Raw genomic sequence first — 23,348 nt, 5'->3', positions numbered from 1 at the left:
CAGTGTTGTGGAAAAGGCTTGAAACTAGCAGCCAGGAGACCTGAGTTCTGGTCTTGGTGCTGCCTAATACTACTGAGCAGTTAGGACAGCTCTGCATCTGTGGGCCCAGGCTTCCCATCAGTAAAATGTGGATGGCAGCGGCCTTTTCCCCCTCACCATTAGCTCCTTTGACTCCTGTCTGTCACTAACTATTTCAGTGGCACAGTCTTTAGCTTTACTAGTTCTCTCAGCCTCTACACTGTCTGGGCTTCCTTTTTCAGTCCGGTTAACTCTGTTTCATTAGTCTTCCCAGGCTGCTGTGATGAAATATGGCACAGTTCTAGAAGCTGGAAGCCCAAGATCAAGGTGCCAGCCAACTTGGTTCTTAGAACTTTCTTCCTGACTTGCAGACGACCGCCTTCTCCCTGTATTCTCACATGACAGAGAGAGAACAAGCTCTGATGTCTCTCCCTGTTCTTATAAGGGCACTAATCTCATCATGAGAGTCCTACCCTCATGACCTCACAAAGAGCCCCATTTCCAAACATCCTCACATTAGGGGTTAGAGCTTCAACATTTTGGTACATACAGCATCGCACAGCAGCTGTCTTCTGCTTTGCTGTCTCCTACCCAAGTAGACTGAATGATGGGGGGAGTAACAAGCTAGTAGGAATTTCCAGTCTCTTCTTGTGTTCCTTCCTCTGGGTCCTTTCTGCACCTCTCTAATTCTTTTACCTCGACATCCTGTCAAATTCCCTGCAGTAGCTATTCCAAATTTCATTCCATTCTCTCCTTTATAGGATCTGTCTTATACTCAGAAGACTACTTTAATTCTTAATTTACTGAGATGACACAGGCTGTGTAGCAAGGGCCCCCTCAATGCTCTTCCCCTCTGTCTCAGGAGGAGGTGTTACTCCTTGCTAAGGCAAACTCCTCCTCATCTCCTCTGATTACTCTTCTTCTGCCCCCTAAATGTTGTCCCCTGCCAAGTTCTATTTTAGGGCTTCTCTGTATAAGCTGCTGCCACCTGGGAATTCCCTGGCGGTCCAGTGGTTAGGACTCTGTGCTTCCACTGCAGGGGGCATGGGTTGGATCCCTGGTTGGGGAACTAAGATCCCACAAGCCACACGGCTCGGCCAAAAAAAAAAAAAAGCTGCTGCCACCTTTTTGAAGCCCACTCTAACCTCTCTCTAGGCTGTTTAGGGGACTTTGGTAATTCTTTATTGAATGTTCAACCTATGAGATGCACACTGCCAGGCACTGGAGATGCAGAGATGAAGAACTCATACCTACTCACTGCAGCTACACAGAACTGTAGATGATATCAATACATTAAAGAGCATTGTATCTTCTTGCAGTTTCAGAAGTGCATGATCCAGACTTGGGGTGTGGAAGGGAAAGGGTATAAACCTGTTGTTCAAGTATACTTTGCTAAAGTGTACGTTCATCCCTCGGTATCCGTGGGATACCTGCTCCCCACCAAAACCTGTGAATGCCCAAGTCCCTTATGTGAAATGGTGTAGTATTTGCATATGACCTACACATGTCCTCCCATATAATTTAAATTATTTCTAGATTACTTATAATACCTAATACAATGTTTAATGCTATGTAAATAGTTGTAAATACAATGTAAATGCTATATAAATAGTTGCTGGGCATACAGCAAATTTGCTTTTTTGGAACTTTATGGAATTTTTTTTTTTTTTTGATCTTCAGTTGGTTGAATACACGGATTCAAAACCCTTGGATACGGAGGACCGACTGTACTTTTATTCTTCCATAAATGTACAGACTTCATTCTTTTAAAAAACGTTACTGTATTCCTATGTTTGTATATTTAATCAGGTCTCTGTCAATGGGCAAGTAGTTTTATCTTCTGCTACAGACTGCTGCAGTGAACGTCCTTGTAGATGTATCTTTGCTTACTACTGCAAGTACTTCTGCAGTATGAATTCCTAGAAGTGTTATGGTTGAGTCAAGCGCGTGTGCATGTTTTGCCAAATCGCCCTCCAAATGGTTGAACCTGGTGCCCTTTAGAGAAGGGGGCGGGGGTGGAAAAAACTTTGGGCCTCCGAGCAGCAGGTGGCGCTCTGAGCGCCTCTCCGCCGAAGCGGCAAGGCGACGCCGACCGACTTCCGGTGGCGGCGTTGGCGCAGGCGCAGTACAGCCGACGCTGGAGGCCGAGAGAGTGGAGGGGCGCGATGCCGTATGCCAACCAGCCTACCGTGCGGATCACGGAGCTCACCGACGAGAATGTCAAGTTCATCATCGAGAATACGGACCTGGCGTAAGGCTTCTGAGGGAAGAGGCTGGCGGCTCTGGAGAGCCGCGGGCCCCAGCCTAGGTGGGGCGGGGGTCATCTTTCCAGACCAGGGCTTTCGCTTTGGGAACCGTGGGTCGCGGGGAAGGCCTGTCGAGGCTGCGGTGCCCACACGCCGCTTGGTTTTCATTCCTCAGGGTGGCAAATTCTATCCGGAGGGTCTTCATCGCTGAGGTGCCCATAATAGGTAAGCGACCCCCGCCTTGTTGCCAGGGCCACCAGGTCTCCCCCCCAGCCCTCCCCATACCTTGGCGCTCCTGCCTCCAGCCTTGGTTTGGGCCGGGGATGGGGGCGCTGAGAGAACAGTAATGCTGCAGACTTGACTGGTCTCTGTGCCCTTGGCCCTGGGCCACTCTGGTCACCTCCCTGGGCTATTTAGTTCCACTCTTCCACGTGCGTTGGTGGAGAGCACGGGTTCAGGAGTCTGTGGACTTGGGTTTGAATACTGTTTTCACTTACTGTCTCTGTGAAATTTGGGCAAGTTATTAAACTGTGTGCTGCAGTTTCCTCTCTAACGTTCGGACACTAATGGTAGTTATCAGGATGATGTCAAGTATTAAGGAGGTAATCTCTGTGCATTGTGTTCAGTGAGTGTCTACTACCGGTAGATGTGAATCTGTTCCGTCAACTGTATTTAGGGAGCATATAAGCACCAGGCAGTGGTGCTAGGCATTGGGAACGCAGAGCTGTAAAGTACAGGGTTCCTGCCCTCCAAAGGCTCACAGTGAAGTTGCAGGAGAAAGATGAATTCACAGACAACCCAAATGCAAGACAGACTTTTGGATCAATTAAAGAGAAGCATAGCTACAGGGCCCTTGGTGCCTAGAAGAGGGAGAATCTGTTTCTGCTTTGGTTCCAGCCATTCTGCACTAGGCGTTCTACACGTTTACAGATACACTACAAATATCTTCTGAGTGTCAGCCCAGAGAGTTTGGGTTATAGTTGCTGCATCAAGCATGCAGACGCCTAAGGAAATAAGCAGGCCAAATGCTTGGTAAAGAAGAGAACGTTATAGTTTTTCCACCATTACCACCCCCAGAGACTTTTTCAACTCAGAGCTTGGAGGGCTGGTCCTCCTTCTCTGCCTGATCACTCCATGTCCCGGGGCCTTAGTTCCATCACGAGTAAAATGAGGGACTTGTGCTTTAGGATGCAGCCCTGACATTCTAAGTGCCACTTTTCCCACAAATAATATTGAGCACCTGCTGCATTCCAGGCCCCAGCTAGGAATACAGAAGTTAAGACATCTGAAGACCCTGCCCCAAGGGATTTTTGAAGCATGAGGTAGAGACAAGACACACAAATATAACACAAGGCAAAATATGACAGGTGTCTTAAGAGAAGTCTGGACAGAGTTCTGGGAGGGAGGAGCTTACAGGGACAGTGTTCGTCTCTGTATCATGGAGGGCAGGCAAGGCTTGGTTTATAGGAGGCTCAGGATTTTCAGCTGCACAGGAGAGGTTAAGGGCATGCCGGTGGGAGGAAAGACACAGAGGCAGAGAAGCATGGCTCATGGTCCTTATTTGGCTTGGGTTGAGGAAGCAATAGGAAGCATAGGACAAAGCAGGTTGGGGCTAGGTCATGTCTGGTCCTCTTCTGACCTCCGTACCTAGTGTCCATGCCCCTCATTGGGCAGTTGGGCTGCAGTGCCATTTGATTAATGAATTTAATTGTTTATGTGCAGATGTTTATTTGTGAATGAATGAGTGAATGTGTGTTTAAGTCAGGCGTGTGTGACAGGTACAGTTCTTACCATCCTACTAGCTCATTGCTGGTAGGGATTGGGTTGTATACTTAGTATGCCTCGCTCATTAAAGGATTCTGTAAGCATTAGTTGGTTGAGTGATAATAAAGTATTAACTTGAGTAATCTGAGTAATCTGGTCACTATATCATAAAATGAGATGTGGACCATAAGTCTGTGTTACTTCTGTGAGGTTTGTCTGAGTTTCAAGTGCTCTTGGATTTGGTGTTGGCATGAATAGCAGATTTAAGTGCTTCCCACAGAAATAATCAGCTCAAAGAAACACGTTCCCACTCCCGTGGTATTCTCTAATAAGTAAGTCAGTGTTTTTTCGGTGGTACAGGGAACTCTCTGCATCAGATCCACCTGAGCAGGGAAGCAGGGTGTGGTGTGTGTGGTTCTTGTTAAAATGCAGCTTCCTGGTCCCCACTCCAGAGCTGTGAAATCAGAGTCTCTGGCAGCCTGGCCAGGCCTCTGCAATTTCATAAGCATTAGATGATTTTTAAATCTGGAGAACCATTGCTCTTAAGTCTTTAGATAAATGTGGTGGCTAAACTGCATGTCTCCTTTTCTGCTTCCTTCATTCTTTAGCAATTGACTGGGTTCAGATTGATGCCAATTCCTCAGTCCTTCACGATGAGTTCATTGCTCACAGGCTTGGTGAGTGCTGAGTTTGGAGAGTTAAAGGGAGGGGGCTGTGCCGGTGTCAGAGGAGAAAGCCTCCTCACTCCCAGGGTGACTTCTGGGTTCTCCTTTTGGCTTGGCCCCTTGGCCTTCTTTAATGTGCTTTTCTGTCTTCCAGGATTAATTCCCCTCACGAGTGACGACATTGTGGACAAGCTGCAGTACTCCCGGGTATGCTGTGTGCTTGGATAGAAGGTCGGGAGTGGGGGGAGGCAGGGAACTTTAGTTCTTACAGGGATTTTTCCCGACATCTTGCTTTCAGCTTTTAGAAAGACAATGTGGAGATGTTGTCTAGAGCCCAAAGCAGGCATTGATTGGTCTTTGGTTCTGATGGACCTCAGATTGATTAGTCTCAAGGGGCATCGGGGAGTCTCATTAGCCAGCCACATAAGAGGGGGCATACTCCTGGATGCCCAATTATTCGGAACGGGTGGGGCTGTTCCTCTTCAGACTCTGCTTTCCAGAGCATCTCTTCCCAGGGACAGGGGCCTAGGAGGCTAAAGGAAGTCGACAGAGGTTAGAGGGTGAGGAGAAGGAGCAGAGGGAGTGAGAGCTGTCCCACCGAGCAGCACCTGAGTGACTGGGGTACTGGTGTCTGCAGGTCTGTGCCTCACCCCGTAAGTTCTGCTAGTTCAACACGGCTCCCTGCCTCTAGGGCCAGGTTTGCACTTCCATGACACGTTAACAGACTTAGAACTAGGGAGAGTGTAGGACAGGATTAGGTTACCTGCATCCTTTCAGCAGAGCTGCATTAGGTAACAGCTTGAGACTATTCCTTCTTGATGGCTGTAGGTGATCCTGAATCAGCCCATTTTCTAATATTCCCGAGGGCATGTCATTTTTATGGTGGCTAATTTGATATATTTTGTAAATTTATATGTGTTTTTTAAAAGAACTGTTCAAGCACACAGCAAAGTGTGGAGCTAATATAACAAATAGGCATGCTCCCACCAAACCGGTTGTCACATTCTAACATTTCACCATTTTGCTCCATGTCTCCAGAGTCTGTTTTTAAGAAATAAAACATCACATATATTGGTGAAGACAGTTGTACAACCAGTTGAAGACCAGTTAGTCAGTATCTTATATAAAGATATGCATCCCCCATGACCTAACAGTTCCTTCCGTTAAATTTGTTTCTAGTATTGCATTTACTGAGCAAAGATGGTATGGATTTTTTTGGGGTTTTTTTTCTGAAAATCTTCAGAAAAGTGAAAAGTAGAATAAATACTCATTGTCTTTTCACCTGTAATTTCCAGTTGTTGATATTTTGCTGTATTTGCTTTGTGTTTCATATAGATGTGATTTTTGCTGAACGATCTGAAAGAACGTTGCAGAAATCATGACATTTCTCCCCCGAGCTACATCAGCATGCATGTCCTAAAAATAAGGATATTTTCCTACATAGCCGCACTTATCATGCCTAGGAAAATTAGCCATGATTTGTACTATCTATCTACAGTCTAAATTCAGATTTTCCTAGTTATCCTCAAAATGTCCTTAACGGTTTTTTTGTTTGGCTGCACCACGCAGCTTGCGGGATCTTAGTTCCCTGACCAGGGATTGAACCCGCGCCCTTGGCAGTGAAAGCGAGGAGTCCTAAGCACTGGACCGCCAGGGAATTCCCCTTAATTGTTTTTTGTTTGTGGGTCTGTCATTCATGCATTGCATTCAGTTGTTATACCTCTTTAGTCTCTTGATCTCTTGAACAGACTCCTCTCTTTTCATTATTTTTTTTTTGAGGTTAAGTACCTTTTCATATTTTTGTCTTCCATTACATTTTGCTTCTTTAATTTCATATTTGTGAGTGATTCAGTCTCAAGGGTCTAGGTTGCCTTCCTGTCTCACCTGTGTATGATTGCAGACTATCCAGGTATGGCCCCTAGATCTTCCTCATTGTCTTGAAAACATCGAAAATAGGTTGGATTTTCCTCACTGGCGTGAGGGGGAGAACAGTTTGCTTGATTACATTCTAGTTAACTCTCGTCTTGCCTGAAGTTAAACGGTAGCAGCTAATCTCTAATACGGGAGTGTTTCAAGAATCAGTTTAAAGAATGGCAAATGTGAGAATTATTGAAGCCAAGTGATGCTTACATTGTGGCAGTCTCTCACACTCTTCTCTGCTTTTGTGAAAAAGTTTCCGTATGAAATTTTTAAAGAAAAGGTCAGTAGTCTGGAATTTAAAATGTACTTTTTTCTATTGTTCCCTGGATTGTTTTATTTTAAATGGCAATTGCATTCCCAGGCTAGTCCACTTAGCTCAGGGGACGCTGAACTATGCAGTGTGAAAGCCTCTTCCTTCTTACCGCCTTGGTTCTCTGAGGAAGAGCGCTCCGGAGCCAGGGTGAGATGTTAGTGTGTCTCCCAGTGGTGGCCTGGCAGCGAGGGGTGGGAAGGACACGTGGACGCCAGCGTATAGGCGGTCTCTGAGCTGGGATGCGCCTGCCCTTGAGCAGCCTGAGTGGTGGGCAGATGGACACAGCCCACGAGAGCCTGGAGGCTGTGATCCACCCTCTCCCAGATGAAGAACCTTAAGGAACAGGGTATTAGAAGCGGGGAGCCAAGCCAGGATTCGCCATCTCTCCGCAGACTCACTCCTGCCTCTCTTCCTGCCTCAGGACTGTACGTGTGAAGAGTTCTGCCCCGAGTGCTCGGTGGAGTTCACCCTCGACGTGCGGTGCAACGAAGACCAGACGCGTCACGTCACGTCTCGAGACCTCATCTCCAACAGCCCCCGGGTCATTCCGGTCAGGAACGCTCTCCCTACCCAGGACCTTTGCTCTCCTGGCTCCAAGTGGGCCAGATCGGGGTGGATTCTTATAAGACACCGACTTTCCCTGTGTTACCTTCTGCCTTAACCTAAGCTTGATGCCTAGAAGTGCTAATAATTCTGGACTCTTGCCAGTGTGGGCAGAAGCACTGGTGCTGTGGGCCCTGTCCACTAAGGACCCTTTTAAAGGCCATGGTACTGTTTTGACTGGGGAGGTTGTCACAGAGCCATGAGGTAGGGGTTAGAGGCCAGTAACCAGCACAGACTGGGTCCTAGTGGGCACTTCTGCCACCTCCTCCTCAGGTATCCTCTCCTCGGCTCGGCAGGTTGCGGTCTGGAGGTACCGGAAGGTGGGTGCCAGAAGGGGTGCGTGGGGAGATGCGCAGCAGCTAATAAGTGCCTCTGTCTGGGCCCCTACAGGTGACATCCCGGAGCCGAGATAATGACCCCAACGACTACGTGGAGCAGGATGGTAAGGGCCCGAGGGGCGGACACCAGACCCAGGCTCTCGCGCTGCCTGGCCCTTCAGTGGCGCTGCAGGTCGGACTGCGGAGAGCTGTGCCTCTGCTGGCCCTCGACTGACTCACATCTCCCCACAGACATTCTCATCGTCAAGCTGAGAAAGGGCCAGGAGCTGAGGCTTCGAGCCTACGCCAAAAAGGGCTTTGGCAAGGAACACGCCAAGTGGAACCCGACTGCAGGCGTGGCTTTTGAATACGATCCCGACAATGCCCTGAGGCACACGGTGTACCCCAAGCCGGAGGAGTGGTATGTTCCTGCTGGGAGCGAAGGCAGGCAGGGCGGGCGGGTGTGGAAATGGCTCCTGGTGACCGAGATGGGGCAGCCTCACTGTGAGACACAGGTGCCCTCAAAGCGGCAGTAGCAACCTGTGCTGATCTGTGTTTGATCTCAGGCCAAAGAGTGAGTACTCAGAGCTGGACGAGGATGAGTCGCAGGCGCCCTACGACCCCAACGGCAAGCCGGAGAGGTAAGAGCCCGGTCTGGCACTTGAAGGTAACGTGTGTAAGGACGTACAGTTCTGATGCAGCCTCTGAGTTAGGGAGGCCCTTTCCCGCCCATCCCAGTTCCCCTCAGCTGAGGAGGGGCTGGTAACTGCTGCACCCACCGTATGTGCACATCCAGGCAGATTATCATCCCCCTTTGGTCGCTGGGGGAAGGGGGGCCCTCCAGTTATCCAGACTGTTCCTAGTCTGATTTTTCAGCTCCCAAAGAAAGATCAACCTAGGATCAAACCTAGGGCCCCAAAGTGACCAGAGCCTTCTAGTGACGAACATGAAAGTGCTGGAGCAGGTGACATGCTTACTTATCGTTCTCTTACCCCCAGTGTAGAATACATCCATACACGGGTGTTTTGAGATATTGTTCTGAGGTAGCCGTGGCCTCCTCGAGGTCCTGCAAAGTGCCCTGGGACCACTGTTTGTAAGAGGTTGGATGGAGGTCAACCCTGGGGCAAGGTCGAGTTCATGGGGAGAAAGGAGTCAGGACCCAGGAGGGAGGCGGGCCTGTGTCCATAGCTCATGAGAGCCTCATGGAGGGCTCTCACCAGACTCTTGCCTCTCAGGTTTTACTACAACGTGGAGTCCTGTGGCTCTCTGCGCCCTGAAACCATTGTCCTGTCAGCCCTGTCTGGATTAAAGAAGAAGCTGAGTGATTTACAGACCCAGTTAAGCCACGAGATCCAGAGTGACGTCCTGACCATAAACTAGCTGCAGCTCACCTGTTTCAGCAGAACAGCAGTTGAATTTTAGGTCTCTCCTGAGACTCCAGATCTTGGCTCCTGGGGACTGGACAGCTGTTGCTCAAGCTTCCTGGCAAGTCTTCAGTACCAATTAGAAAGGTAGCAGCGGGGAAGGGTAGGTCCATCCCAGCCTTGCGCAGTCACAGATTACCAGGGCCAGCACTGCTGTTGGAGGCAGGACGGTCCCTTCCCAGACATTTAGCGTCCCCGGCCCTGCCTGCTGATGGGCAGTAGTGCTGCCCGGAACATCCCTTCTGCCCTGTATTCAGTGTGCCTCAGGGGGCCATGGCATTCCCCTGTTGAGAACCACTGAGCTGAACTCTCATCTTCTGGGTATTTCAGTTCTTTACTTCAAATCCTTTCTGTTCACAAGTTGGAATGTTCACTGTTGCACCTTAGGCTTCTGTGTTAGCGCTGAATCTAGGACCCTACTCAGGCTCCTGCCAGCCCTTCCAGTCCCTGCCCCGGCCAGTCTATTGGTTCTTCACTCAAATTCCCAAGTGTCCCTAATTTGAGAATCCTGTGAGAGTAGTGTTAGGCCCAGGCTATCCCCCTCTTCCCGCCAGTAAGCCTTGTATTTTGTTCTCTACCCATGAGTTTTGAACATCACCAACAATGGCCAGGCTATTTAATTTGTGGGGGAGGGCAAGGGCCTTCATGGAGGTCTGGCCTTGACCACTTAGCCCTATAGGTAGGAACATACCCAAAGCAGTTCATTAGGCAGCCAGGCAGGAGAAGCCTGGAGAAAACCAGAGATCTAGTACAAAAAGGAAGGGTTATTTATTAACAGTAGTTGTCTTTTAAAGTTTTTATTTTTGGCAATAAAGAGCAAAACGTACGTAATCGCCTTCATGCGTCATCGTGCCACTAACCAAGCCAGCCAGCTCTGCCTCCCCTCCGTGGCCTTTGGGCTCCCTTCTTCAGGCTAGCTTATTCCTCTAGGTGGTCGTTCCCTGGGTCAGGGTCAGAGCTGAGCGGGCTGTGGCCACCTCCTGGGCTCCAGTGCTCTGTTGGAGGGGGCCTCTTGCTTTAGCAGCATCCTGCCACGACTTGAATAATGGTTATTTACAAGAAGGTCTGTTCCCTCAAATCAGAACCCTAAAATATTAAAAACAACCCAACACACACGCAACTAAAGGTTTGATGTGAGTAAAAAGATAGCCCTTCTGCACGGTCGTCAGTAAATACCAGCACTAGAAAATCAGTTGCTTTAATTGCATTTCAGCAGGGAGCCTCAGCACCATGTGGAGGAGGAAATGGGGAGGTCTCTGACCAGCTTCTGAGTACTTTGGCTGCCGGAGGGAGGCCAGACAGGGCAGAGGGGCTCCCTCTGTGGGAGCACTGCCCACGCCGGTCACTGAGAGCGGGCAGCAGGGTGCTTCCCCACTCCCCCTCACCGCAGTCCTCCTGTGCGGCAGGCCTGGCCCGAGGGCAGGAAAGAGCCCGGGACTGGCTGTCCTCCCTGGGCGAGGTAACCAGCACCCCCCACCCCCAGGGCGTCTCCTCAGCCTGCTAAGCATGAAGGAGTCTGGGCAGAAACCATTTTCAAGCCAGATTTTTCACCTGAGGTGTCAACCAGACGTCACCTCTGCTGAAAACTCCAAGTGCAAGGCTACCAAGTGGCACAGTGTAAGTTCGGATCCTTCCTGTGCCACTCTAGGCCCAGAGGAACTGAGAAGCCACCTGCTGTCTCCGCCCCTGGGCTGCTTGGGAAAAGCCAGCAGCCAGCGCGGCAGCCGGGAGTGTGGAGTGTCTCCCTCCTCTGGCCCTGGCAGCTCAGGTCCTGGCAGCAGGAGGGCTGGTACCATGGGGGACAGGGAAACCGCTGCCCTCACATTCAAAACAGCCTTGACTGTGGCCTGGTCATGGGATTAAAAACTGTGTATGTGGTGGCAGGGAGGGTCAGAGGGGGAATCTTATTAATACAGAATACATCATAAGCCATATATATTAAAATCATTAACAGTATATAGTCCCATGGTAGCTCCAGCCCCTCACACATGCTCAGGTGGCATGGCCAGCCCTTTGCCTTGGTCCAGTCTCACCCTCGGGGGCAAAGAAGGGACCGCTTGCTCCCTTTCCCCAGGCTCTTGGCCCACAGCCCCTCCATGCCATCCGTGACGCGCTGCAGGCAGCCCCAGTGGTCATCTGTGTGCCAGCTCTGCCGTCACTGGGAAGGGGCCTTGGCCTCGCTGCTGCCCCCCTGGCTGGGCTTTGGCTTTAGCAGGATGAATCTGTTGAGGAGGTCCGTTTCTGAGCTGGCCTGGGCCGTCCCATACCCCTCACCTGTGGACACACAGGCAGGCTGAGGCCTTGGGCCCGGGACAGAAGGCCCCTGCCCAACATGCCCTGTCCTCCACAGAGCCTCCTGGCCGGTGCGGGTGGGGCCCAGCAGTGACTCACCGGCATAGCTGGAGGCCTCAGCGATGTTCTGGGAACCGGTGATGTGGTGCCAGTAGGCACTGCGGGGCAGCATGGTTGTGGGCGTGCAGGGGTATGAGTAATGTTCCGTGCCCTTGTTCAGCAGCTGTGGGGCAGAGAAGGGTCAGTGGCTAAGCCCAGAGCAGCCAGCCCAAGACCCTGCCTGCCTCTCCTGGACACACCAGCTGGAGACAGCTGCCACTCTCCCGGCCCCCGGCCCACCCGCCAGCCTCCCCCTACCCTGGACCGAGACACGCACTGCCTCACCCTCACGTTCTTCTCCATTTCCAGCAGGACCCTCTTGTGCTGCTCGGCGATGGCCAGGGTGGCACTGTGGACCCGCTGGTAAATCTGTTCCCCATCCTGCGTCTGGAAGGTGTAGAGCCCTTCCCCAGCGTCACACATCCTGGGGACACAAGTAGCGCCGAGAGCCAGGTGGTGGGTATAACCCCATGTGTGTGCACATGCAGTCAGGCTCTCGTCTGGGAACAGGCAGGGCTGTCATCTGAGGGTCTGACCACCCAGCTCAAACACGCTGAACATTTTCTGTGTGCCAGGTGGGGGTCTATATGCTTTACAAGGATTAATCCATTCCATTTTCCCCACCACCCCACTCTGGTCTGTGTGCTACTACAGTTTCCTCGTTATTATAATTTTTCTCAAGCCATTTTATAGATGAGGAAACTGAGGCATTCAGAAGGTAACGACGAAAGTTACACAGTGGATTATACAGAACTTGAGTCTAGGCAAGCTATACCCAGTCCTTACCGTAACCCAGTCTATGAGGTTAGGTACTTTTATTATCCCCTATTTGACAGAGGAGGAAACTGAGACTCGGGTCCACAATCACAGAGCTAGTCAATGCCAGTGCCAGCATCTGATCAGAGCCTGAGCAGTCTGACTTGGTAAACAGCTTCACTTGACCTACCTGCTGTGAGTCTCAATTTCTTCATCTGTAAAATGGGTTCCCCGTCAGCATGCTGTGCTGATAAATAACTTAAGCTTCCAGCACAGTGCCCGACACAGTGAATGGCAGCTACCATCATGACCGCGGTGGGACGGCGGGGAGGCGAGTGGGTCCTACCGGCCAGCCTCGAAGGTAAAGCGTGTGGCATCCCGGCCATAGCGGCGCAGGGCGCAGAGGGGCCACGAGACGAGCTTCACGCGGGGGTTGTGTATGTCCCAGAGGTAGATGTTCTCGTGGGTGATCTGCAGCTTGCACTCGCCATACACATCCAGGTTGGGGCAGGGCAGCAGGAAGACGTTGAAGCGATCTGGATGAGAGTGGACAAGTGGGCCTGGAGCTTTGTGGGGGGCCTGGGGGGGTCTCCCTCTCACCCCCACCCTGTGCCAGCGCCAGGCCTCACCTGTCTGCTCGCACTGCACTCCTGGGGCCAGGAGGTCCGGCTCTCCCAGACTGATGTCGTTGAGCCTCGACCCCAGGCACTCCACAGAGAGAGTCTTGTACCACTCCTCTGCCTCCAGCTCTGGAGAAGATAGTCCCTCTTCGTGCCGCCAGCTCAGGGGCCCACAGCAACCCACCCCATGTGCTTCAGCCGGAGTTACCCCACCCCGCCAGGCAGAGAGGGCAAGGCCAGTGGGTTCTGCGTGCCTGCCCCACCTCACCCTGGGGCTGCTCCCTCAAAGGTGCCCTCCACCCACACATCATACCCAGGCAGTGGACCTTGACCAGCCCACAGCCTGCAGCCGCATCCCCTCACCTGAGTCACAGGTGAAGGTACGTGCCGAGTCGTCGGTGAATATGATGGCCACTGCTTGTCTCTTGGTCTCCTTGGGGAGCCGTGTGACACACTTGACGTTGCTGATCTCTGTCACCTGGAACAGCATCCACAAGGTACTCGGCCAGGTTGAAGCATCTCCCTCTGCATCCCCCACGGCTCTGCCACCCCCAGGAGGGTCCTCTTGGCCCTCAGGACTCTGAACAAATCCTCGCTGCTTACAGGTTGGGAGAGCTAGGGCCCGGGCCCCCTAACCTTGGGGCAGCCTCGGAGGCACACTGACTTCTCATCTGGATACTTCTCCAGCCGCTGGGGCCCCTTGCTGGAGGATTTCCGGAACACCAGCCAGCACCTCCGGTAGATCTGTGGGACAAGATGGCAGGGGGATCAGACCCCGGACCACCCCCAAGGCAGCCGGTGACCCTGGAGTTACCCCTGCCTACCACAGCAGGCAGTGCCGCACAGCCTTCCAGGGAGCTCAGGCCCAAGAGATCTGGGGACAGCTGACACCAGCATGACACCCTGCCCTGGGGAAGAGGACCCTCCCCGAATTGAAAAGTCAGTCGTTTCTTGGCTGGCTCTGAAAGGCTGTCCCATAAAGGGTGCTCCTGAGTTACTGTTTACTGAGCTCAGCTCTGGGTGTAACGTAAGTAGCCAACATTTATGGAGTGCTTCCTATTTGTACTTTTTGTTATTAGCACTCTTCACATTTAATCTCAGGGTCACTCTTGAGGTCGCTTCTATTATCATCTCCACTTTATTAGACAGGGAATGAGGCACCCCAAAATTGAGTAACAGCTAATGAATGGTAGAGCTGGTATTTAAAACAGGCTGCCTAGAACCAGGGCTGTCCTGGGAGCCCGCTGTGCTAAGGTTCTGCCCAGGGCCCCAGGAGCACCCGCCACGACAGAGGCAGTGCTGCGGGGACAGGGATTAGGCCCTTGCCCGGTCCCAGCCTGCAAAGCACCGTGGCCCTTGTTCTTAGAGCCGGGGGAGGGCTCTTGATGTGGGTAACACCCCCTCTTGTCTCTAGGACCTTTCACTAACCCTCTCTTCTCATTCTCTGACCAACCCTGGAGTGTAGGGAATCAGGGTTAGTTCCCTGTTCCAGCTGGGAAACCAGAGGCTCTCAGAGATCAAGGGGCAGAACCAAGAAACTGGGGTTACCCCAGAGCACGGTGCCTTCCCGGGCAAGTTCCCTCCTTGTCCCAACCACTGCCCGTACCTAAATCCACCCCAATTCTCTGTAGCTTCACGGACTCCATCCAAGAGGCAAGAGCCAGGGAGCAGGAAGCCAACCACTCTCCGGGGCTAAGGGGCAAGCTGGCTTGTCAGACAAGCCCCCACAAAGGGGTGGCCCTAGCCACCTGCCTGGGCTGCTGACTCTTCCTCCCATGGCCCCCTCCCTCCCACCTTAGGCTCTCTTCCAGCCCAAAGTCTGGGTGGGATGTACCTCCTCTTTCAGCAAGCACTCCAGAAGCCTGGCAGAGCCATTCCCCGGGAATCTCCAGTGCTCCTCTCACTGGCAAACAGTGGGGAGACTGAGGGGCCCAGAGCAGAGGAGGCGAAGGGGCCTCTGGGCCACAGGCTCAAGCCCCCTCCCCTTCTCTGCCCTGCTGTGTGGGTACCAGGTCCTCGGCAGGCAGGATCCTGGGGTGCGGTGGGCTCAGGCAGTCCCCATCCCAAGAAGCTACTCACAACCAGGCTATTTCTGGCCCCTGAGACTAGGAGACATGTCTGTCCCTGCCCCCATGACCCTGGCTCAGCCCCTGGTCTATCCACCTAAACCCCAGCAGGCCTCAGCTCTCAGCTGGGGAGCTCCTTTAGGGCAGAGACTATATTTTATTCTCAGAATCCTCACATCCCAGTCGCTTCGTTAACAGACCTCTGCTGAACAAGTGAATGATAATATGAAGGGACCGTGAATGAATGGATGGATTGATGGATGAATGCAGGAATGCTGCCGACCCAGATATGCCCTGCCAGGATGGGCTCCATGCCGTCTGCAGAGGCAGGGGCAGAAGTCCTGGGGGCCTGAGCACTCCGGTTGCCTGGTTACAGGACACACACACACACACACACACACACACACACACACGCAGCACGCACACGCAGCACGCACACACACAGCCCCAGGGAGCCACTGCGCTCAAGAGCCCTCCTTCCCCACTTCTCATAGGTCTTTGATCAGCGCTTCAGAAACACTCTGCCAGAGCTCTGCCTTGGGAGGAAAGCCCTGGCAGGTAGGACGATCTGCTCCTGATCTCTTCCACCCCTTACCGCCTCGCCTCTGTGGGCTGAGGCAAGAATGGCTGCCCCGGGACAAGAGCAGCTGGGTGGCCGCAGCCCCTCACAGCAGGTCTGCAGGGGGAAGCCGGGTTCCCTGAGTGCGAGCGATTCCAGACCAGGCCTGGCCACGCCCCAGCCCCTAAACCGTCCCCCTGACTGTGCCCACCATGGGTTCCCAGGCCTGCCCCTGGAACAGGCCTGGTTCTGAGCCCAAGCGGCCACCCCAAGTGGCTTGCCTTCCTGGGAAGCTCTGCTCTGGACAGGGTCGCAGCCCAGCTGGCCCCTGGGGACCTGACAGGTCTGGGCCCTCAGGAACGAGTCACCACACTAGAACCTGGGCCCCCACCCCCTTGCCTCCCCACCTCAGCCTTAGTTCTTCTCCTTGTTCTGTGCGCAAAGTGGGTTCCATCCTTCTCTCAGGGCACGAACAAGGTGGCCGATGGCCACCACAGCCCAGGTTGGGATACAGTCCAAATCCAGTTAAGACCCCAAACATGCCCACCAGCTAAGCGGCCGCCTCCTGCCGGGACAGAAGAGCCTCCCGCAGGGGCCCTGGGGGTTGAGGGCACAGGAGGGGAAGGAGGTGCAGGAACCGCCCTGCTCCAAGGCCAGTCCTGCTCTGTCTGGTTCGCAGGCAGGGAAGCTGAGTATCAGAGCCCTGCTCCTCCCCCACCCCACTCAGCTGAGCCAGGAAGCCTTGAGCGGTCCATCAAGGCCATGGGGGAGGGGGGAACGGAAGGGCAGGGGACCCAGGTAAAACACAAGACTTGGGCCACTTCAGTCGCCAGGGTTTTCTTTCTACTGGGGAGACCCCTCACTGGAGGAGGGAGGAGGGTCCGGGAATAAAGCCCGCTCTCGGGACAATCTCACCAAGATTATTAAATTGGTCCCCGGGGCCCCTGCTCATGCCTTTTGGGCGGTTTCCAGCCGTACGGGGTGGGAGAGGGTGCACACCCAGCAGAGGTGTGTCTGAGGCCTCATCTCCACAGGCCCTCCAAGCCCCCAGCCACCTCCAACACCTGGGAGGAAAGCAGCCTGTCCCAGTGCCACGGGCCATCCAGCCCAGCCAGGTTCTCTCTCATAAACCACGTAAACACCGGCTTCTGCACCCCTCCCACCACTGCCCTCTCCCCAGCAACCAACCACTCTCCTTCTCAAATGCTTTTTTTAACTGGAAAAGCAACCACCAAAGATAAATAAATAAACGCCCGTACACAGAAAGCAATGGGAAGCAGGGGAGATGAGGTACTTAAAAGCAAAGAGGCCAGGAGAGGGGAGGAAGGAAACGAGGAGGTGATGGCAAGGGGAAGTGAGAAGCCCGTCTCAGCTCGGACACAGCCCGGCATTTCCAGCCGCTGCCCTGGCGACAACTTCAACAATAGCAGGGGAGCCGCCTGCCCATCGGCTGCCACCGCTGGCCCAGCCGCTGGGATGCCAGCCAGCCAGCCCGGCTGGGGCGGGAGCTGCAGCAGGCAGAGCCGGGCCCAGGCACATGCTGGGCAGCCCGCTGGCCAGAAGCCTCGAGACCAGCAATGCACGATGCCGGGCCACAGGCGGGCAGCCGCACACCCCAGACACGCCACCAGGCGCCAGCCCAAGTTCCTTGGCAGGGCCCCCTGGAGGTGGCTCACCCCGAGCTTCCTGCTCTTCATCTTCACGTAGCCCTGCTTGACGATGTCGTTGAAATTGGTCGCCATGGTTTCTCCACCGTCTTTGAGGCTCTGGCCGGCCCAGGCGAGGGGAGGGATGCCCAGGTGGCCTCGGTTTCCCGGCTCCTCCGATCACCTGTTCGAGATACTCCGTCGGGGCTGCCTCAGCATTGTTCTAGCAGCTCTTTCGCCCGGAGCCTGCTGGAAGTAAAACTGACAGGGAGATTACACAGTGACATCTTTCTCTTCCCCTGGCTGTCTCGCTCTTTCTTCCTTCCTCTTCCCACACTCCTCCCTCCCTTCCTCCCTCAGCCCGCCCTTCTTCCTTCCCTTCCCTCCCCACCCCAGGACGACAGAACCATTCAGGAAAACCGAGGTGGAGGCAGCTACGAGGAAAATGGTCCAGCCCAGTCCCCTCCCTCACGGCTGGGGCTGGCGGTTAACCCCTTCCTGGGAGGACTGGCTCCGGCTCCTGCTGTGGAGGTGCGGGCAGAGGAAAGGAGGTGGCCCCGAGCTGCTGTCGGGCCCTATCTCCTGCTACAACTTAGGGGTAGACTTAGAGCAGGCCCCCCTCCTGTGCACAGGAGGCTCCACACGGGAAAGCCTTCCCAGAGATGGGGCTCTTGGGAGATGGCACAGATTCTGGGACCCATGCTCCCCGAGGTTAGACAACTTCCCTTGTCAGTCTCAGCAGACCCCCCAATCCCTCTGCCCCACCCCGTTCTATACCTGGTTCTCCTCAGCTCCAGGCAAGAGGCTGAGAATCGTCACCTCAAGCCCACTCAGGCCCTGCTCTCTGCCCCTGGAACTCTTCAGCAGCTCGTCTGGGTGCTGCTTCCTGGGTGGGAGGGCAGAGTCCAGTGGGGCGGGCTCTCAGATAAGCCTGAGGAATGTGCTGGGCAGGCTGGAGGTGGCCACTGTGGAAGCAGTCACCTCGCCCTGGCGCTGGGAAGGTCAGGCTGGTCTGTGAGGGCACTGGGTCTGGCCAGGACTTGCGGTGCCCCACATCCTGAGCACAGGCAGGAGTTAATTACATGGAGAACTAGCAATCACCTGGGCTTGGGGCAGAGGACAAAGCTGGACCACACTGAGGGGCACCCAGGGGCAGCCAATACGCATCGGGAAAAGGGGTGCCGTCAGGGGCTCTCAGAATCAGGCAGATTACCAGATAACGAAGACTCAGACTTAGGGGGAGGTGTCTCAGGGATGACCCAGTCCAACATCCATTCTACATCATTTTACAGTTGGGGAAAAGAAAGCTGCCCAGAGGGGATAAGCAGCACGGCCAAGGTTACACAGCAAGCCCATGGTTCAGCCAGGGACAAATAAGTTCCAGAGTGGGAGATGGAGGCAGGCCTGCGGGTGGAATGCCCTGCCACATGGCTCTGGCGGCCTGCCACCACCTAAGCCTTCTCTGCCATCCAGGCTCAGAGGCAGGGCTGTGCCAGCAACATGGCCCCCCGTGTCTCCAGGATTGCTGGGTGGGAACGGAGCAGTATTTCTGGGGTCAGCTGGGCATCTGTGCTGCCAGGACAGGGCCCTGGGGCAAGCATCCTGCTGGAGCTGCCAGCAGCTTGGCATTAATTAATCTTCTGGAGGCCTGTCGAGTCCCTAACAAGGAATAGATGTGACTACCCCAGTGAGCACACGAAAACAGGCAGAGGGACAGACGGTAGTGCTCCCTATGCCCCTTGTACCCCAAGAGCCTCTTCAGCACCCCTCCGTGGCCTCCCTGCCCATCCACTCGCTCTCTCCCAGCTCCCTGGGGGCCAAGACCCTTCCACACCCAAGTGGTCTGCTTTCCTCCTATAAGGTCTAGCGTGGGGTACCCTCCCTAGTACTGACCCCCAACATCCTTGCCATACCTGGGTGCTGGCACTCAAAGAAGAGTAAGTTTTCCCAGCTCTGCCTCTACCAGCTGGGGCTGCCTTGTCCCCACAGCGAGGACCAGCTCCGTAAAAGCCCCTCCCAGGTGCCAGCTGGCTGGCTGCTGGCTGAGGGGCCGCAGCGCGGAAGGCCCCTTTCTGAACACACCTACAGCGAGGCCCCTGGTTCATCCAAGGCAGCCATAGACGTGGCCCAGCCAGGAACATGAATCGACTGGCAGGTGGTCCCGCGTAAGCCATTTAACTCCTCAGCGCCTCAATTTCCCCACCAGTTAAAAAAAAAGTGAGGATAAATCCACCTATTTTAAATGAGGAAATGAATCTATGAGGCACCTGCCTGCCCACGTTGGACCCAGAGCTTCTGCCTTGAAAACCCCAAGGGCTGTTTTTATTGCGAGAGCTGCTGCCCAGCCGAGGGCTGTGAAAGCACCCTAACTCAGCCTTCCACCTGCCCAGTGCAGGCCTGCTCCTTCCTGGCTCCACCAGTTACCTTCTCAGCAGCACCCCTTGAGTGACTGCCATCACCAAGCTCTCAGGAGCACCTGTGCCATGTCTGTCCACAGTCCCACACCCCATGCTCTAGCAATAAACCCACAGAGACAAACCACTGGGAAGAGCAACCTTCCAGGGGAAGCCTGGGTGTCGAAGGGCCTGGCAGCCCACACTGGCCTGGAGTCACAGGTGGTGCTGACCTTACTCAGTCCCTAATGAATATGCAAGAGCAAGACCCACGCTGGGGCCCAAAGTGGTAGAGCAAAGGGGAGTTGGGGAGGAGGGAGAGAGGGGGAAGAGCCAATAGGTAGACTCACAAATCTGATGGGCAATGGGGACAAGGTGAGAGGGGGCACCCAGAGCCAACCCATGCCCCAAAGGGACTGCACTGTGTTAAGCAACAGAAACGGCCCCCAGGCTGAGCCTGTGCGGACCCAATGAGGCATCAAGGGACGGAGAGCAGCTGAGCTCAGCAGGCCAGGAACTGGGAAGGCAGCCCCCGCCCTGCTGCACCTGGGGCCACTTTCCCCATCACTCCTGAACAACCACCAGCTCTGCCTCTCACGAGCCTAGAGCAGGGGAAAAGGCCCGTGGTCTCAGGTGTGCAAGGTTAGCTCTGAGCACCCAGAGGGGCTACGCAGGACGCCCAGCAGCCCCCTCAGCACTGCGGTAGGGAGCAGGGACCCCCGTTCCTCCTCCCAACCTGGCATCGAAGCAGCTGCTCAACCAGAGATCGTCCCCGCCCTGGACCAGGCCACCGCTAGCTCCTCCAGAAAGAGGAGGAGCCCCCCCTCTCCCAGGAAGGGCAGGTGTCCTGTGCGGAGGGGGCATGAGACTCCCTGGTGCCCAGCAGAGGGGTGGGGAGCGGCCCCCTGCTCACCTGCCCCATGTGGCAGCCGTCTAAGCACCCCTCCCTGCACCTCGATTCTGCCTGGAGGCTTTGGCTCCAGAACAAACGCTACCCGCTGCTGTTGGCAACCAACGACTGAGCAGGAGCGGCTGCCTGCCTGGCTGGGCCTCCCCACCCCATGACAGATCGGATCTTATCAGGGCTTCAGGGACAGCCCTACCTGGACACTTGGACACCGTCTCACTGACGGCTTGCTGTCTCCACCCCCCGCAAAGATCCCATTGGCGGGATTCTCTCTGGCGTGAGGGTCATTTCCCATCACCTGCCTGGTCCTCTCTACCCCTGTGTGATTATTATCAGGGGCCAGGAGGAGGTCATCCCCTCCCCAGACGGCTCCACCCCTGACCTCCACCTATGCAAATCCCCACAAGCAACCACCACCTGAAACACTGCAGGTCCCAAGATGGGTGGCAAAGACAGATCAAAAACCAACGGGGTGGGGGGGTGGGGGTTCACTGGTGGCGCAGTGGTTAAGAATCTGCCTGCCAATGCTGGGGACACGGGTTCGAGCCCTGGTCCAGGAAGATCACACATGCTGTGGAGCAAATAAGCCCATGAGCCACAATTACTGAGCCTGCGCTCTAGAGCCCACGAGCCACAACTACTGAAGCCCATGCGCCTAGAGCCCGTGCTCCACAACAAGAGAAGCCACCGCAATGAGAAGCCCGCGCACCGCAACGAAGAGTAGCCCCTGCTCGCCGCAACTAGAGAAAGCCGCACACAGCAACGAAGACCCAATGCACCCAAAAATAAATAATGAATTAATTATTAAAAAAAAAAACGAACTGGGCAGAGAAGACTGGCGGGAGGAGAGGACATCTGAACAGCCCTCCAGTTAGGAAAGTGGTGCTGTGTCTCCACACCACTGCCACTCCGCTCTCTCCAGGTTGCCTGCTCACCCGTCCAGCCTCATCTCCCCCGGGGCTGGCCTTCTTTCTGTTCTTCAACATGCCTAACTCCTACGCACACAGGATCACTGCACTTGCTGTTCCCTGCCTAAAACTCTATTCCCTCAGATGGTCCAAGGTTCATTCTACTGCATCATTCAGGTCTCAGCTCAAAGACCGTCACTTCAGAGAGGTCTTCACAGACCATGCTGGCCAAAGGAGCTCCCCAATCAGCCTCTATCGCAACACCCAGTTTCACTGTCCCCCTATATCACTATAGGGTTTGCCTCTTCATCTGCTGATTTGCTACTCGGCCACTCTCTGTCTCCTACAGCGCCCTAGAACGTCAGCTTCCTGATGGCTAGCCTGTGTCTGTCTAGTTAATGGCTCCATCCCAGCACCTAGAATGGTGCCTAGTATGGCGTAGGTGCTCGGTATTTGGGGACTGAAAACATAATTATTTCCAGGACTTGTTCTCCTCATCCTTTCTCCCACCACCATCAATATCCACCTGGTCAGACCCAGCTCAACTTCCAGAGACGTGTGAGCAGCAGTGGGTTCCCACCTCCCTGGGCCCCAGACCCACAGTTTGGTTCAAAGCTGATCTGGGGAGGAGACAGCACTGCTGACACTGTGTCCAGGCCTGGCCAGGTGGCCCCACCTTGGCCTCGGTTGTTGGATGAGGTCATGCCCAGCTCTGCTGCCCTGCCTGAGAGGGAAGAGCTAGAAGTAGCCAGTGCCCAGGCTCAGAGGGGCAGGCAACTGGGCGGGAGGGGGCACAGCTCCTGAGACCCATCCCAGGTGGGGGACAGGAATGGCCTGCACTGGAGCCGCATCCCCTAAAAGGGGCAAGAAAGGAATCTGCACTACATAAATAAGCCCAGCCTCGAACTGCTGCTGTGAATCCTGCCACGCTTGTCACTGCCCTTGACTCTCAGCCCCCTACACCTGAAACGCTCCATCCAAGTCTCCTGGCAACTGCCACGCACCCACGGCTGGGGACAGGGAGACTGCACAGAGGCCCTGCTCTGCCCACATCAGCCAGGTGCCCAGGCTCCGCTCGTACACCTCTGCAGTGACAGAAAGCATTTAACTGGAAGCAGGGCTTTGGGTGTCCTGGGAGAGAAAGTGGACAGGACCCCAGGACCAGGGAAGAAGAGTCAAGGAAAGGAGGCAGCTGGCTCCTCCTTTAAGTTGTAGGGTAGGAACCATTTGCAGGTAGGGTGGGCAGTAGGGGGGCAGATGGAGAGTGTTGGAATTTGGGGGTGGGGTTTGAGAGAGCAAGAGGCCATGGGAGCAGGGAGGGTGGGAGGAGGATGGGGGCTGTGATGCGCTGGGTTATGCCCCTTCGGGATGGCAGGCCCAGGGCCAGGGAGTACAGGGACCTGGGCTCCTCCGATGAGTGAGTGTGGGGTAGGCGTGAGGTCAGGCCCCGACCTGGGCTCCCCTGGAGAGGAGAGCTGGGGGTAGGTGGAGCTCAGGGGGTAGTTTTCAGGGGCCGGGGCTGGCTTTTGGAGGTGGACCCCTGAGGCCCCCCACAGGGTAGGAAGGTCCCACGGGCTTGGAGAGTTCTCAGGCTGGAGTAGCCGAGGGTCTCGAGAGTTCCGGCGCAGCCTAAGGTCCCTCCCCTCCTCGCGCCCCCCTAGTTACCTGGGCGCCGCGGCCCCTGCTGGGGGCGCTGGCTCGGCGGGCGGCGGGCCAGACTCATGCCCGCGTCACGGCGCGGCCGGCAGGGGCGGCGGGGCGGCGGGGCGGCGGCGGCAGCGGCGGCGGCGCCCGGCGCCGGGTGGGGACTGCGAGGGAGGTGCAGCCGCCCA

General features: G+C 55.0%; 2 protein-coding genes and 1 long non-coding RNA gene across 6 annotated transcripts; 2 read left to right on the top strand and 1 right to left on the bottom strand.

Moving 5' to 3' along the window:
* Positions 1-88: 88 nt before the first annotated feature.
* On the top strand, positions 89-10,101 carry POLR2C (RNA polymerase II subunit C). The gene is made up of 9 exons (XM_004264927.4): positions 89-2,269; positions 2,440-2,489; positions 4,637-4,705; positions 4,848-4,900; positions 7,348-7,476; positions 7,920-7,971; positions 8,099-8,267; positions 8,413-8,487; positions 9,082-10,101. The coding sequence occupies exons 1-9, from the start codon at positions 2,184-2,186 to the stop codon at positions 9,224-9,226; spliced, it is 828 nt and encodes a 275-aa protein (XP_004264975.1). The 5' UTR covers positions 89-2,183; the 3' UTR covers positions 9,227-10,101.
* DOK4 (docking protein 4) lies at positions 10,020-23,348 on the bottom strand. 4 transcript variants are annotated; one of them, XM_033419020.2, is made up of 10 exons: positions 23,182-23,346; positions 18,086-18,194; positions 17,339-17,569; positions 13,674-13,781; positions 13,401-13,515; positions 13,047-13,166; positions 12,764-12,953; positions 11,947-12,085; positions 11,662-11,785; positions 10,020-11,492 (listed from the first exon to the last, which is right to left on the bottom strand). In XM_033419020.2, exons 3-10 carry the CDS (start codon positions 17,402-17,404, stop codon positions 11,479-11,481), a joined length of 876 nt encoding a protein of 291 aa, XP_033274911.1. In that variant the 5' UTR covers positions 17,405-17,569; positions 18,086-18,194; positions 23,182-23,346; the 3' UTR covers positions 10,020-11,478. The 4 variants fall into 4 exon arrangements, with proteins under 4 accessions (XP_033274911.1, XP_033274910.1, XP_033274908.1 ...); XM_033419019.2 differs by having other exon boundaries at positions 10,020-11,544; positions 23,182-23,344; XM_033419017.2 differs by having other exon boundaries at positions 10,020-11,785; positions 23,182-23,348.
* Positions 13,404-14,086, top strand: LOC125962649 (uncharacterized). The gene is made up of 2 exons (XR_007474080.1): positions 13,404-13,534; positions 13,643-14,086. It is a non-coding gene; the product is annotated as an uncharacterized LOC125962649 (long non-coding RNA).

The sequence above is a fragment of the Orcinus orca genome, chromosome 20, assembly GCF_937001465.1.
Source record: "Orcinus orca chromosome 20, mOrcOrc1.1, whole genome shotgun sequence".
NCBI classification, from domain to species: Eukaryota; Metazoa; Chordata; class Mammalia; order Artiodactyla; family Delphinidae; genus Orcinus; species Orcinus orca.
The sequence above is the reverse complement of the archived record's forward strand: the minus strand, read 5'-3'. Positions and strand labels throughout refer to the sequence as shown.